Source organism: Rattus rattus, chromosome 6, assembly GCF_011064425.1.
Source record: "Rattus rattus isolate New Zealand chromosome 6, Rrattus_CSIRO_v1, whole genome shotgun sequence".
Taxonomy (NCBI): Eukaryota; Metazoa; Chordata; class Mammalia; order Rodentia; family Muridae; genus Rattus; species Rattus rattus.
Genome location: NC_046159.1, coordinates 104,601,566 through 104,618,014, shown reverse-complemented (window position 1 = coordinate 104,618,014; position 16,449 = coordinate 104,601,566). Strand labels below are relative to the sequence as shown.

General features: G+C 39.1%; 1 protein-coding gene across 6 annotated transcripts in view; it reads right to left on the bottom strand.

Moving 5' to 3' along the window:
• Positions 1-16,449, bottom strand: part of Cnot4 (CCR4-NOT transcription complex subunit 4) — a 101,890-nt gene that overhangs the window by 7,910 nt on the left and 77,531 nt on the right. For 2 of the 6 annotated variants that reach the window (XM_032906767.1, XM_032906768.1), the window contains exon 11: positions 14,364-16,094. The exons of the other annotated variants lie outside the window; for them this stretch is intronic. In XM_032906767.1, the coding sequence (XP_032762658.1) occupies positions 15,994-16,094 (101 nt within the window). In that variant the 3' untranslated portion in view covers positions 14,364-15,993. Of the gene's footprint in view, positions 1-14,363; positions 16,095-16,449 lie in introns of those variants that run through there. 6 annotated transcript variants of the gene reach the window in all.

Genomic DNA, 16,449 nt, shown 5'->3' with positions numbered 1-16,449 from the left:
CCCCTCCCTCAGCCTGGTCTATGTCACCATCACTTCAGGGCTAACAGCCCAGCGAAGTTAAGTGGAAGTTATGTAATTTTAAAATGTCAGCATCAGTAACCAAAATCAGGATAATCAAACAAGATAATAAAACTTTTGTTTCTGTAAAATACACTACTAACCAGTCCTGGTCTAGGCAGCTACATACGGTAAAAGATGACAGACACGCAACATAACCAGAGTATGTAACAATACATACTGTGGTAGAAACAAACAGGTCCTAGGAGGCATGAAGAAGTCAGTGAGAAATGCTGCCATCCCATAGATGGTATCCCAGGGAAGATCAGGGGAAGAGAGAAAGAGCCTCCTGTGCAGAGCAGAGGTAGTCCAGCAATCACAAAAGCATAAGCAGCGTTTTATAAAGGGTGGCTTTTTCTGTTCTAGAATGTTCCTGAAGGATCTAATAAGCCTATTGTGGAGGAGAGTAAGATCATCTTGAGAACAAGAAGGTGTCCAGATACTGATTTATCAAAGATGTCTATGTGTAAACATGTATGCAAACAAGGAACACACTGGCGGGTGCTGTGGTGTACACCTATTACCTCAGCAGCAAAACGATTACCACAGATCCCAAGAGGAAGAAGCAACAGGACCACCGTAAATGTGCAGCTGGCCTGGTCTACAAAATGAGTTTCAGGCAGCATGGGTACCTAGCACTACCCATGTGGAAAACAAAAAACAAGCTATACATTTAATGTAAAAAATACATATGTCAAAAAGGAATCACAGAAAGGATCAGAAGACACCTGAGTCAGAGGATATAAACATAAGGCTCAATAAAGGAAGGATCAGAAGACACCTGAGTCAGAGGATATAAACATAAGGCTCAATGAAGGAAGGAGAGCAAGGCTGATGAAAGAGGAGGCTCACACATAAGAGCTCTGAAGCACGAAAGCTAATGCTGGCTCTGGCCAGGTGAAGGTTAGGGCTGAGTTAGGGAAAGCCCTGTGGGGAACACACGAACCACAAAAAACACACTCAAGAAGACATGGAGACCACCAGACCACTCACTGAACATGGTTTCCCTCAAACAGATTACAGAATTGCAGACATGCAAGGTGTCAGCCACATTAGCATCTCATGAGGTCTACATCTGCTCTAAGAAAATAAACTTAATAAGCTACTCCCCTACAGGTCTTTCCCAAGACAGTAAGGAGGAAGGACATCTAATTCTGCCCAACAAGGGAGCTAGTTACCTACTGTAAAAAATCAGATTTTCTTTGGGATTTACCATTTTAGCAAAGAGTAACTGGGCGACAGTTCTTAGGGGGCAAGTATTCTGGCTACTTTTGTCATTACCACAGTGACACGTTTGTTCTTTCCTACCTGTCTCTGAGTTCCTCCTTGGTTTGGTAGTAGTGTCTGATCCTCACTAGGCAACGGGATGGATGGCACTGAACAATGTGCTTCCAGATTGGTAAGTAACTTGTTCAAAATAGGCCAGAAAAAGAATGGGTGAAGGTGGCTCCCACGTGGGAGCTAGAGAATTGTGGTTATGCACTGATTACTAACACTCTCGACATCCTGGACAGATTTGTCTGTCTGTCCTCCCTCTCACCCCTTCCCTCCCCTCCATCCTTCATTGAGCTTTATTTGTATCCTGATTCAGGTTCTTCCTGACCTTTCCTGTGATTACTTTTAACGTATGAATCTTTTATATTAAATATTAATAATAAAATGAAAATGAGATGGTATATAAAAGTCAGTTGTAGGAGGGAGATGAAGTTATATTTAAAGAGATTAGCAAAGATGGAACTTCACTGTCTGTAATGTAAGAGTATTGTGATCCTTACTGTAATCCTTACTGTATTTCTTACTGTAAGAGTATTTTAATTCTTACTGTAATTCAAGAGCATTTTTAATTCTTACTGTAATTCTTACTGTAATGTAAGAGTATTGTAATTCTTACTGTAATCTAAGAGTATTATAATTCTTACTGTAATTCTTACTGTAATCTAAGAGTATTGTAATTCTTGTGAATTAAAATCAGACTCCATAGTGACTGAATGCACGCTAATGGCTAAGTGTGGAATAATGGAAAACCAAAACCAAAACAGGAAAGCCTCTGTCCTGTCCATTTCAATGTTCACTTCACTGCCATCCATCTTACTGAGAAAATCTGGCTCTCCTGGCCAACAGGACAGACTGAGCAACCTGAAGAATGGAGGCCCAGAGGTACCTGAAAGGCACAAAGTGAAGTGCATCCTAGGGTGTCCGTCCTCACAGGTGAGACCAGAGCCACTGTAGAGACAAGACACACGAGAGCAAGGGGCAGGCTGCAGCAATGGCATGCCTGCATTCTTCTGACTGACACCAACAGCTCTGCTCTCTTTTAAGACATTTCTCTGAGAAACAGGCATTATTTTGTCGAGAACTATCTAGTTCCTATCCAACTGATATACTCATGAGGTCAAGCTTATTCTGTCATGGAGGGACCGTCCACTGACTCCTTTCAGAGCATCCTTTTCCTGTCTCTTGTGACTTACTTCCTTTGCTGCTGCCTGCCTCCATCGCAGGCTTTGCAGTTAGCTCTTCTTTCACCCCACTGACTCATCGAGCCCCAAACAGAGGAACACAGTGACCAAGGAGAGCCGAAAAGAAGCTCCAGGAAGAACAAGTCACATCAGAATAATGTCGGGATGGGATCTTTAGTTGGCGGAGTAGAATGCATCTTGATTTGACTGGCCCATGCTGCTTTTCATGATTCCCTTTGGGGGGTAAGGATGGTTAAGACTAGAGTGGCTAACAACAGAGTTTGGACAAGTTTGTGCAGAACTTTAGATACTGTGTCAGTCTCTGTCCTTCTGCTTGGTTTGTTTAACTCCACCACTCTTCTGTATATTTAACAAAATGTAGAAAAGTTCAAAACACGGCGACAAAAACCCAGTTGTACATGCAACCATATTGGGAGTGGAAACCATATCCTCTTCTTAAAATCCTTATGCTGTTTACCTAAACTAAAGAAGTAATTAACAACATGGATCTATCAGTTTGTAATTATGTATCCTTTTCCTACAGCAAACTTGTAAGATGGGGACATATACACAGAATACCCTCAAACTAGATTAAATCCATCCCATAAAATGTATCAAGTATACATTCCTGGTTTTTTTCTAAAATACATCAAGAGAGTACCTGAGGGGGAAAACCCTACCTATCTACCAGTGTGCATGGGGAATGGCATAACGATTTTACTTAGTAGACGTGTGGTATCTTAAGAAAACTGGTACAGAGCATCTAAAAATGCCATGTAAACAGATGTGCATGTCTAAATCAGAAGTAACACAACCTTAGCTGAGCCCCCCCTTTCTTTCTAGATGCTTTTATAAACAGACTGTAAAAGCATACATGTACAGAGAAGTGCTGGCAAGAAGAATGGCTTTCATGAAAAAGTAGATTATCTGACCACTGTCAGTTACTGCCATCTGATGTGAGCTCACTTTAAGAAAGGCACTGTCGAGTTGATATATATTACAGAGAGCTACAGAGAGAACTGGGTATCAAATTACTTGTGAATGGCTGAACTGAGGATCTAATCTACATTCAAAAGGTAGGAGACAAGCAGTATTGGCCTCCATGGATTTGTCAAGCAGCATTGAAAAAAGGTACAAATGGGAAAAGATGAAAGGATTTTGGTTTAACTATGAGGGAAAAAAATGGCAATCAAGTTGTCCTAAAGAACTCCTAATCAGTAAAACAAAGGTCTTTAACAGTTCATCGATACACTTAGAGAATTCTGAAAATTCAAATGTTTTATAGAAGCTTTCGGAACTGTGCTTAACTCAGTAAAGACAACACTGTGTGTGGCACATCAGATAAACAGTAAGACGGAAAGCAGTAACGCTCTCAGGAGATGTGGTGGTGGGAGGGATGGCACGCAGTTGGGATATGGGGGGGGGTCTTAATGTAAAGAAGAGACAGTTACGGTTCAAGTTTACTCTGACTAGATGATGCCAAAGCTACACTCTTACAAAAGCAGGTCCAAGTTTGGCAGGCTTCGGAAGCAACATCAGCCCCAAACATGCAGTGAATGCCAACTCTGTCCACCCTGTTCTACACTCTTCTGCTTGCTTTTCAGGTCCCCACTGAATGACTACAGAGTGGCTTTTCCCAATAATCAACAGCTTTTGATTGTTCAGTGTTGATAAAGCATTAGAAAAAAAAGAACAAAAACAAAAACAAAAACCTGGGATGCAGGTTTCTCTTTGGCTTTGCACTTGAATTGGATACTTTTGCTGACTTTGCAGCAATTCCCAATGGTTTTGTCTATTGAAGTTTCTAAGATTTCTGATGTTCATCATTTTTACGATTAAGAGGTTTTCCAACAATCTAGAAGTTAAGTCACTAAAGCTATGTCTTTATTGCATTTTGATTATACAGTTCACTTTTATTACAACAGTGAAGATTAATCAGCCTCGTCTGATCCTAAGACACTCCTACAAGCACAGAATTATCTTAAGGGCTTATAAATTAACAAAAATTTCAAATGAAACAATTAAAATTATTCATTTTCCCAAAGCATTATTATTGTAACTGGCAAATTCATAATTTTTTAGGAGCTGCATGCTTAAGTATTTCTAGACATCATAATGGTTTACTTCATTTTAATTTCATTTTAAAAATTCAGAACAGGATCATCATGTTACATTAAAACAGAATGGAATGGGTATAGATGTGGTATAACTGATGACTCATACAATTCCAGATGCAGTTTAACAGACCACTCACACACTCCAGAAGTTTCTCACTACTGTAAAAGTTTTGCAAACCAAGAGGCATTTTTGAGATTGGCTGGTATAACAAACGGTCATTTTCTGAAACAAGCACATACATATTGAAATTTCACTAATTATGTGCAATGTGTGTGCTAAAGGAAACAAATGTATATTAATAGGTGAAAGAAGATAAGCTAAAAAGCTATTCCAAAGACCAAATGGAACAGGTAAAACCACGGGGACGTACACACAGCCCAGTGGTTAAAGGGAGGGACGCATGAGACAGTACAGAGGAGTATCAGGATGGTACAACGATGGCTACATCATTCATTTGCTTAGTTCTATACAGTGTACAGCAGCCTGAGTGAGCAACCCTCATACAATCTAAGATTCTGGGTGGTAGGCCAACTGGACCATGCTATAATGAAGGAAGCTTTGCATGTGTGGGGGCATGGAGGACATGGGAAATCTCTTAACTTCCAGTTCAGCTGTGAAACTAAAGCAACTCTAAACACACAGGTTTTGTTGTTGTTTTTAAAGGGGTTATTTTGCTTTTCCTTTCTTTATTTATTTACCAGGGTAAAACGAAAACCTTTTCTGCTTCAAATTTTCAAGTGATGTTTCAGTATAAAGAACAGGGCCATTCTTGAACAACAAAAATGACCTGGTACTGATTACTATATGTTTATGCCACATATTTCTAATTATTAAATTTATTTTACACACACACACACACACACACACACACACACACACACACACACACACACACACACACACAGAGTCAGTCTGTCCTAATAAGAACACATTCTTTCCACCAAACAGAAGCCAGTGCTCCTGTCAGGACAGCATTTCAGAAGACTCTGATGAATTCAAAGATTGTTATGCTTACCACCAGTCCACTAAAAAGACTTTATTTTAAAATCACTTAAAATATGTATTTATGTAAGTGTTCATCCTTAGTTATGATTTATTATAGTTGAATTTGGAACAGATTGCCAGAGATGGTCTTGATAGAACCAATTCTCAGTCAATATTCAAGCTCACTGAAAAAGAAGGCAGGAAGGAAAGAGGGAAGGAAGATTAGATGAGTACATTTTAAACATAAGTCAGAAACTATAATTCTTACTTCAGATATTCTGGAGCTTCAAACTGAATTAGAACTAATGCTTTAGTGAAAATAATTAGAAGTATTATATGGGTTTTAAAGAGTATCTTAAAAAGTTGCCTGAATTAGAACTAATGTTTTAGTGAAAAAAATATAAGTATTACATGGTTTTTAAAGAGTATCTTAAAAACTTGCCTGAACTGAAAATCAAAACTTTCCAATGTCAAAAATCTGTTGGTTCAATATTTAACAATGCAGTGGTTGCTCTTCAGTCAATTCCAAACCAGAGTGTGCCTTCTGTTCAAATGTATTGTTTTAATTCAAAAAAGACAGGGAGAAAAGAATATGATCACTTAAACTCCAACTCCATTTTAGAAGTAAGCGGACAGGAGAGTAGAATGGTTCCTGCTAACAGCATATATTGAATGACAACTAACATTTCCAACAGACACCATCCTTTCTTGTAATAGAAAAAGAAATCTAGGACCATGGGCTCCAGTAGGGAGAGCACACGTTTAGCACACATTAAGGTGTAGCTATGGATTAGGAGGCGTAGCTTGGCTGATGGTTGCCCTAGCATATACAAGGCCCTGTGTTTAATTCCCAGCACTATATATAAGCAGACAGGTTAGCACGTGCATGTAATCCCAACACTCAGAAGATTGGGAAGTTTCTGGGTCATCTTGCTACACAGTGAACTTAAAGTCAGACTTTAAATTCATATGGCTCTGTCTCAAAATAAAATATGAACAAACATAAAAGATCTAGTTGTGACTTGCCCACTAATTGTGGTAAATTACATGGAGCAGGAAATGATTCTTTGTCCAAAGAAAGAAAAAGATATAAGCAAAAGCTGTCAGAATGTCATGTAAGGTGCTCAAAAATTAAAATCTAAAATTTTTACAACCTAAATGGTACATTTGGGGATTATTTAAACTCATGTTTATTTCATTAAATTTAAATTTTTATTGAGAGGCTGGGTGTGGAGGTAGAGGTAGGTAGCTCTCTGAGTTCTAGGCCAGACTAGTTTACAAAGCAAGTTCCAGGCCAACCAGGGCTAAAAAGGGTAAGCCTGTCTCAAAACAAAACAATTTTAAAAAAGGACAAAATTCACCATGCCAGGTTTTAGGAGTTTATGTCTAGCAGAACTGACCTGGATCATGTGAAGATGACAGTGAGCTTTCTCAGTGATCAGATCTAGAAGGGTAAAGGAGATAAAACTGATAAACAACCTTTCCTTAGTGGGCGTTAAGCACTGATGTGGATCGAGCAGTAATCCGTAAGCACGGTGAGCTCTGGGGGGAGCTAGAGATCAAACACAGGGCCTTGCATGAGGGCCACATTTATGGATTTTGGTAAAAACAGTACTAGCATCAAACACAGAAATGAACAATAGCATGCAACTCAGTTAAAGTGAATGCAAAATGCTCCTACTTGGCTGGTAACCTCACAGCCCAGGGCCTGGTTTACCTTTATTTAACTGGGTGGTCAACTTATAGACATAACACAGAGAAAGGGGGCGGCGGGCAGAGAAAAGAAAAACCACCACACAGCTTCAGGGAGACAAACTTCTGGCAATGGCTACGTGTAATGTGCCAAGCAGGGTTTCAAACAATCGCAGCGAAGTTCCAGCCCACTCTGTTCTGTTGAGACCAACAGCAATGTAAATGCGGGATCCAGCCATTGGAATTCAACTTGGCCGTAGCAGGAAATAGCAGCAGACTTCACCGGGGGCAGCTTTCTTGACTCCTCCCCCCACCCCTCTTGGAGACGCTGAGGTATTATCTTTAAATCCTTGTGCAGTTTTTCCTGTTCCAGTGGGCTAAAAGCCACAATGTCCTTGATTGAGAAAAGCCAGCAAAGCAGCTCTCAGTGTCTGAGGCGCAGCGGAGGCTACTGCTTCTTCGGCGTTCCGGTTAGTGTTGCTGCCTAGCCATTCCTACGCAGCTGGTAGGGATCTTGTCTGTCTGCCTCACAGTGAGTACTACAACTATCAGCAGTCTAGTGGTAATGCATGTTGGTCCTAGGTGCTCTGTGGTACTGAAGACATGGTTTAGGCAAATTAAATTCCACCACTTTTTAATCTTTATTTTATTCTGACATTGGCAATCATGTAATGAAGTTTACATGAAGAACACTGGAAGGGCTATGGCTCCCCCCCATTTCTTCAAGTTCCTCCAAGATCACTGGGCCACGTTTTACTTGATGGCTTACAGGCCATGCGATAACTGCTGGTCCATGGCCATTTTGAAAGCCTTCTTTATTTTCATCAACTTTCAGCTGAAAGCCCTTGAGCAAACTTCTAGAATAGTTAAACAGTAAGACACAACATTTAGTGAGGAAACAAATCCAGAATCTTTAAGTTCTTTTTTCCAGTGAGTTGTACATATGAAAGGAAATTCAGAATCTTAATGTTCTTTTCTCCAGTGAGCTGTGTGTGTATAATAGAAAATACAGACAGGACTAAAGAAACTCTAATTTGGTGTTTGAATGTGACTACAAAAAAAAATTACAATCCTTCTGAGACTGGATTATTACTCGATCCTTACAAGGAGTATTGCTAATGACTGTAGTAGCTATCAGAACTCATGCTTGTTATATAAATCTTCAAAAATTATTTTTATAAGCTTTTCTAAAGAGTGACATGGGATGGTGCTACTTAGTAGTAAACTTTGATATGAAGAGGTTATAAAAATCTTTATTTGAAAAAAAAAACAAAAATGGAAAGACTGGCTAGGGTGAGTTGGGGACAAGTTCTACATCCTCACTGCATTTAAAAAAGCACTTAAGAAAATGACAAAATATTTTTATAAGACAGCATTAACGTCAAATATAAGAATGAAGTGAAACACATCAGGAATAAATACATGTGAAATCACCAAAAAGTATGAGAATATTTTCTCTGCTACAGTCATCAGGCAGGGGACTGCCGTACAACCTACACATGCAGACAGGCCTCATGCACACACCGAGAACAAACAGAGCACTTTACAATCCAGCTAAAGTAAAGCCTTTCTTGCTTGATGCTAAGCAAGCATCCCCAAGACAGCAGACTACGATTGCCATTCCAAACTATGCAGGCAGCTGTTCCTAGAAGAAATCAAAGATCTCTAGGCTTTGGCTCCTTATTCTTTTGGGATCTGTTTTGTTAAGGGAGGGGTTGGGGTTGGGCAGGTAATTGTCAAACAAAACTTAAGCTGAAGTGGCATGTACCACTGTGAAAAGATCTAAGCATATTCAAACTTGATATTTATTTAGCTTATGGGGTAAACTGTGAATCTAGATACAGCCATTATTACTCTGCCCTAACAATAAAGGGGCCACGATTCTCACTAGCAATGAGACAATGAAAGAGCTCTACTGAACCAGTGCCCTGTACTGTTTAAACAGTTAATTCTACTTTACATGAACTCCACATCTATGGGAAAGAAAGACACGGGCACTTCAAGAGCTTTATAAGTACACAGAGGGAGAGGTGTGTGTGTGTGTGTGTGTTTGTGTGTGTGTGTGTGTGTGTGTGTGTGTGTGTGTGTACACGCGCACGCGTGTCACAGCTGTGTGGCAACACTGTTCTGAGGTCATTGTGGAGCTTCTGGGAATCCTTAGAATAATCCAAACTGTGTGAAATGAGCTAAAAGTGAGATCAATAAGCTGTCAAGGAAGTGTGGTCACAAAGAAGCTAAAAAGAATGGAGTGCCTCTTGAAGCTAACATTTGACACTCTTTTACAAATTCTGGGTACCTGAGTCAAGTCTTTAAGTGGCTTACTTAGGCTTACCTCAGTTCTAGGTACCTAACAGGTATAAAGTAGCTTTTTTTCTTCTTATGACTAGCATGAAAACTCGTGTGATGTTAGTTTTGCCAAACTTGAGAAAATCTGAAGTCAGCTAGGCAAGAGTCTCAGTGGGGGTATATCTAGATCAGTTTGGCCTGCGAACTCATCGCTGGGGGATTCTTTAGATTACATTAACTGGTGGGGGAAGCTCTAATGAAAAAGTAGGGAGCACCATTCCCCGAGAGCTGTACTGGAGAGTGTAAAAATGGAGAGAGCTAGCTGGGCATAACATGCATGGTTAACTCCTCCCTGTGCTTCTTAACCATGGTAAATGTGACAGCGGTCACAGGCCATTGGACTCTAACTGCCCCAAGTGATAAGCTTTAGCTTAGAATTGTGAGCACAAACAACCCACCCCCACTTCCTACGCTTCTTTTGTCAGGGTATTTTATCAGAGCAGTAGAAATGAAACTAAGATAGTAGCATTAATTCTCTTAGAGGCAAATCACAGACTAGTAAGGAGGGCCAAGAACAGTGTTCTCTCCATTCACATGGTTTCATAAATTACTATTGTTGATCAGTAAGACAAAGCTGACATTCATCCTACACCATACAGAAACAAATCTATCTAATTTAAAAAACATTCATTCTGGAAAACTAAGGCTGCTTCCAAAGTAGGATATTTGCTATTAACTAGATGGAGACACACACACCCACACTCCCGATCCACTTACTACACTTCAGTAACTTTTCATAAAGAGTATCCACCTAAGGATATAAAATATAACAGTTAAATATATTAGCCCCCCAGAAATGTAGGTTTTATTTGTTCATACAGTAGAATCTCATTGGACGAAAATTACCAAAATACCTTTACTGTGTTTTATGGTGAACTGTTAAGGTCTCTCTACTCCACTGCTGTGCTCTTAACTTGCTATATAAAGCAGAATCTTTCTTTGAACGCTGGACTGCAGGAGTGTGTGACAACTCTCACATTTCACCATTATCGAGAAGCTAACCCAGCTGTGTGGAGTATCTCTCTTCTTAAGTAGAGAGCATATGCTGGGGCTTTCTAGTTTGCTTCTGAAACCAGGCACCTGGTTTTGCAATGGGCTCTTTAACAGACTCATCCTGCTCCGCATCTACTCTCTGCTAACCCCTTCAGACATGACAGCTCCTTTGCACATACCAAGCTTGCTCAAGCCGGACATATCTCATTGCTGGCTTTCCCAGGCCCTCCCCAGCCCTTCTCCTACATCCTCTTTCAGAAATCTGCCTTTGCATCATTTCAACTTAGAGAAAAGCAGACTTGAGATTCTAAAGGCAACACCATGCTTTCAAGAGTCCAGATCTACTCCATACTCTCAAAAGAAAGACTGGAGGAAAAGAGGGTAGAGACCATACAGGGGTTACAAAAGCTAGCTGTTCTCCCAACCATACAATCCACTACTTGTCCTGACTCTCATCCACCAGTCAGCACTGAGGTCATCACGCTGACCATAATAATCTCCTTATCCACTGAACACTATCCTGTTCTCTGTCATGGAATCTCTGTCACTGACTGCCCTTCCACATCACTCACAACATAGGCTTGCAGGACATGCCTTATGGACTCGACTACAAGATTATGTAGTCCTGACACTCCTGGAACTCACTATGTAGCCCAGGCTGGCCACAGGGATCCACCTGCCTCTGCACTGGGATTAAAAGGGTATGGCACCCTACCCAGTTAGATTGGATATTTTAATGTAACCTTGTATTTATTTGTCTTCATCTTCTTTACCTTCAAATCTCCTAATTGTTTGCTTTTCCACACCTGAACTTTATGTTAAGCCAAAGATCATTTAGAAAGTACACATTCCAGGGCCCTGTGAAAGCAGAATCCTATCTTTACACAGTTCTTTAGTAAATAAATATACCACAAATCTCTAAAGGAAACCTCATCGCACAGACTCCGCTCCTCAGCTGAGTGTCATGGGGCAGACCTGTAAGCCTAGCACTCCAGAGGCTGAGATTCACAGAGAATGGTGACTCTGAGACCAGTCTGGAATACAAATGACCCTGCCTTTTAAAGTACGGAGATGGGGACAGGGGTTAAAGATGTAGCTCTCAGTTGGCAAAGCATGAAATCCTGGGCTCACTGTTCAGCAACACACAAAACTGGGCATGGTGACACAGGCCTTTAATTCCAGTGTTCTGAACTGAGGAGACGAAGGCAGAAGGATCAGAAACACAAAGTCATCTTTTGCAATGCTTTGAGTTTGAGGCCAGCTGTCACAATAACAGTAAGAGTAAAACAACAACAACAACAGCAACAACAACAACAACACAGAGCAATAAGGACAACAACAGCACCGCAGCCACGCGGCCAGGAAGGTACTTTGTCACCTATGCTGTGAGTTAGCATTTTAGGTTTCACACAAACGACAGTTTAGTGCTCAAGGATGACAATCAGTAAGATCCTGGTTCTGTGTTTTTTTAAATCTAGCTACTATTTTGGCCCATTTAATGCAATTTGAAAGGGCAATAGAAATATAGCCAAACCTACTCTAGTCCAAGCCATCTTTTTGCACTGGCAATAATGGCATCCCAGAACTGGATTCTAATTTGCTCTAACTGCAATGAAATACCTTACCAAATTACTTCTCTTAAAATACTACACCATGCCAAACCCTACCACATCCACCCCATCAGACTGTTCTTCCTCATTTTCAAGGCTTTAGCTTCCTTGAAGCCCTGCACCTCAGTCAAGTCTACTTTCCAGTCCTTCTGGTCAGTGGCTCAGCCCTTCACCAAGCCATCTTTCCCTTTTAATTTAAATGTAATTCCTCCTCAAAAGTAAAGTTTTATAAAACAAGCTCCTTTTCTAACTCGTGTTGTTTTGTTTTTAAATCAGCACAATGTCTGATTTGCTCACTAAACACGTGTGTGAATGCCTGCACACACTATAGCCGCTTTCCGACCTCAGGAGACAAAGCGAATACTCATTCAGCAAGGGAGAAGCTTTTACTAAGATCACCAGATATCTGACTTTGGCTATTGCACACATATACACTGCTATTATGTTTTCATCTTTTATACCAATTAAACAGGTTTGAGAAAATTTCATGGTCCCCCCTCCTCCAAAAAGAAACAGAAACAGAAAAATCTAAAACCTTACAAACCACACAGTAGTGCTCAATTTTGGGGATTTCAAATGCTCCTATAATGCCTTCCTTTCTCTGGACTTTCTGCAGCAATTCCTCTCTGGCCGTATCTCCCTATGAACCTGTGCCAGAGCAGAAGAAAGTTCTGGAAGTTTTGAAGGTACTTGGAATACCACATAAATAAACTATGTCAGTACCAGTATGCAGAGACAAAAGTGCACTAATAGTGCTTACTTTTTGAAAAACATAACTGTTTCCAGGAGGCTGAGACAACAGCACAGACATATGCAGAATAGAAAGATCAGCATGTATTTTCTAGTGTTTTGTTTTTATTTTTTTAAATCTCCCTCCAAATCAGTTTGTAGTTTAGAGCTGAAGTGTCAGTGTTTAACACTCTTTGCTGCCACTGTCAGAGCAGTGGCTGAAACGGGTAATAGAATGAGTCAAGACTGCTGTGGCTGCTGTGATGACAGTACCAAGGGCTGACCAGACAGAAATAATGAGGGAGAACCCTGCTGCAGGACTGCTGAAGGAAATCATTGTTTTTCAAAACATTCTCCACTGAAATCTTTGAGAATATAAGAGAGCAATTCACATTCCAGAACTGTCAAGGCAGGACTCTATTTCTTTCAGGGGCTCCAGGCAGTCATGTGTTAGCCACTTGGAATCTCTTGGAGAGGGAGAAAGCTATCAAACTCATTATCAGTCTAGTAACTATGGATCTTCCTCAGAAAAACAACAAACAAATGCACAATCACACAGACCTTCCAAGAGTCTGGGACTCCAGATTAAAAACCCTGTGTCAAGGAAAAGCCTAGTCACTTTTGTAATAGTCAAAGAAGTAAAAACTATATTAAGAAGTATCCCAGTGTAGGATGCATCATACAAGAATGTATTGACAAACCTGAAGTTTCTTAGAATTTCTCACCATTTTAATTAATTTGTCCATCACATAAAATAGTATTTTTATATACTCTATAATTTCTTCCATGCATTAACATAAATTCTGACTTTTAAGGACTTCTAATTAAAAGGACTGCATTAAATAAAAAGGTAAGGCCTTATGGGGTCTAGAAATAATAAAAACAAACAAACGAAAAAAAAAAAAACAAAACAAAAAATGACTTAAAAGTAAGTTTTTAAGCACTTTATAGAAGTTGTAATGCTAAGTTCTAATTGCCTAAAAAGTATTTCCCAAATTCATGGTACGTCAGAAGTAGAGGGAGGACAGACAGAAGGGAGACAGCTTTGGGACTCTTACTGAGGACTATGAGCAAGTCTAGGAAAACTTGGGACAAATTTTCTATACAAATCATGAATGAAAAAGAACAGAGAAAGACAAGGAAAGAAGCTTTGCTCAGCAGCATCCCTCACAACGCAGCAGTGTAGGATAAATGGGAGCCAATCATCCTCTGTGTGCTTGTGACAGGAGGGAGCCAATGAACGCTGGAGAACGCTAAGGTCCAATGAGCATCATTACAAGAAGCCATATTTCTGGGGACAAGCCCAAAAGCCTTAGCCACACAACACACACAAATCTTGACCTGTTATGGTCAAATGAAACCCATAATTGAATTAAGGTCTGATTAAAGGGCTGAAGTTTAATAAGTGTACAGTATTGTTCTGATATTTTCTAAGACAGTGGTTTTCTTATAATGTTGCTGTAAACTCACTTTCAAATGCAGGCTAGAAATTGATATTTATGTTGAACTCTAAAAATATAACTTAGATGGGTAGAGAATTGATCAGTTTTAAAAGTGGTCAACCAAATTTTAAAAAGTGTAAGGATAAACTTCCACTTTACTCCACTGTACCTCAAGTGAAGGCATTTATTTTGTTCTATGTAACAGGAAGTTCCCACATTTTATATTAAAAACAACCCAAAAATGCCAGTGCTGTATAGCATTAGCGCCATCTTCAAGTAAGATGCTTTATTAGTAGTATTATTAAGATTTCTTTTTGGTATTCACAGTACGCTTTTCATGTTTTTTGTTTTTTTTTAAACAAATTAAGGCATACTTTTTAAACTTTTTGTTTTTAAATCTCAAGTCTGGCTTTCTCTTTCTCTTCAGATGCTTTTGGGCAAATTATGGTAATGTTTTTTTAAAAATCAGATTTTGTCCACTACTCAGAACTAAGTTCAATTTATTTTTTATTATCATTTTTTAAACTATTCCAAGAAGTTTTGCATTATCAAAAGCATCACTTTACATTATGCCTTATGTCCCCTGTCCTCTGATCATCTAAGGTTATCTATTACAACTTATACGGTCTCACTTTACAGAACACCCAGCTTCTTTCTTCTACTGTAAGTCTTATTCTGGCCAGTTACTTTTATCACATGTCAATTATTAAACAATGAAATTTCCAAACAGATCCTACTGAACTACTGTTTGCTCAATAAAAATGTTACACTACTATGGCTACTACTTACATATGATGTTACCCCATGTTCAAGTTTCTAATAACTCAACTACAAGTTGAAATTCTGTTTTTGAGGCATTTCCTGGTATACTAGGCAGTGCATTAGAAATCAGATGATATTGCATTTAGGCCATAATATTACCTTTTAACCATCTATGTATAATTAACAACCATTCAAAAAGAAAAGTGCAAATGTGCAATGAGAAAGAACAAAACAGTTTGTATACATGTAATGCATAATATAGGATATAAATCTAGGCAACTAAAAACAACAGCTGACAACATCTTTCTGAGCATTAAATGACACCACCAGTTTTGTTTTATATGTATTCTTTCTTTTCAAGAATTCAACGAATGCAATAGACATTATCTTAATGTTTCAAAAATTTCAGGAGTAGATTAGAATATTACCATTTTTTTCCACAAACCAAAAAACAAAGGACTACCATTACTTTTGTATATTTCCAATAGTCAAAATAAGAACAGGTCTAGCTAATCTCCTCTGGGATCTTAATTAGTACTCTAAGTTTATTTGTAAGAGTTAGAAATAGTATCACTCATGAGAAACAATGGCAAAATTATTTTGCTAATAAATTATGTTAAAGGCCTAATGAAGAAATACTTTAGCAACTACGAGGTCCACGCTAGTTGTCGGCATGAGGAACGTTTATATTGGCTCTTTTGGGTGTATACATTAAATGCAAAGTCAGAAAGGAACCATGCAAAAATCCAGTTGCCCATGCAAGCACCCCGAGTCTAATCCTCTCCTTTCCTCTCAGTTCTGGTGTCAGGCCACAGTAGTGTGGAGACTTGTAGGCTGCTGTCCTTGTTGTAATGAATGGGAAGAGGCTGACAGTGGCATGGTCGAAACCTTCACCTCTTCTTCCCCTGTGGAAAAGTCAGTCATGGTCTAGTTACGGGTGACTAGATTTGTTAACAGTCCCTTTAAAAAATGATTTCAATATTTGGAATATTGATACATATATAAAATACATGCTTAATGGTTGGAATCTGAGTTGTGAAACAAGACATGAATTTAAAATATTAACTTAAGTACCTAAATAGTAAACTCTAAACACTCCCTTATTTTTAAGGAAAAGTCAAATATAATAGATTTAAATTATAAATATACCACCAAAATAAACAAAAAAAACAAAAAAACAAACAAAAAAAAAAAAGAAAAGAAAAAAGAAAAGACCAGGAAAGCCCTCTTTTAAGCCAATTGGACCCTATATGTAGACAT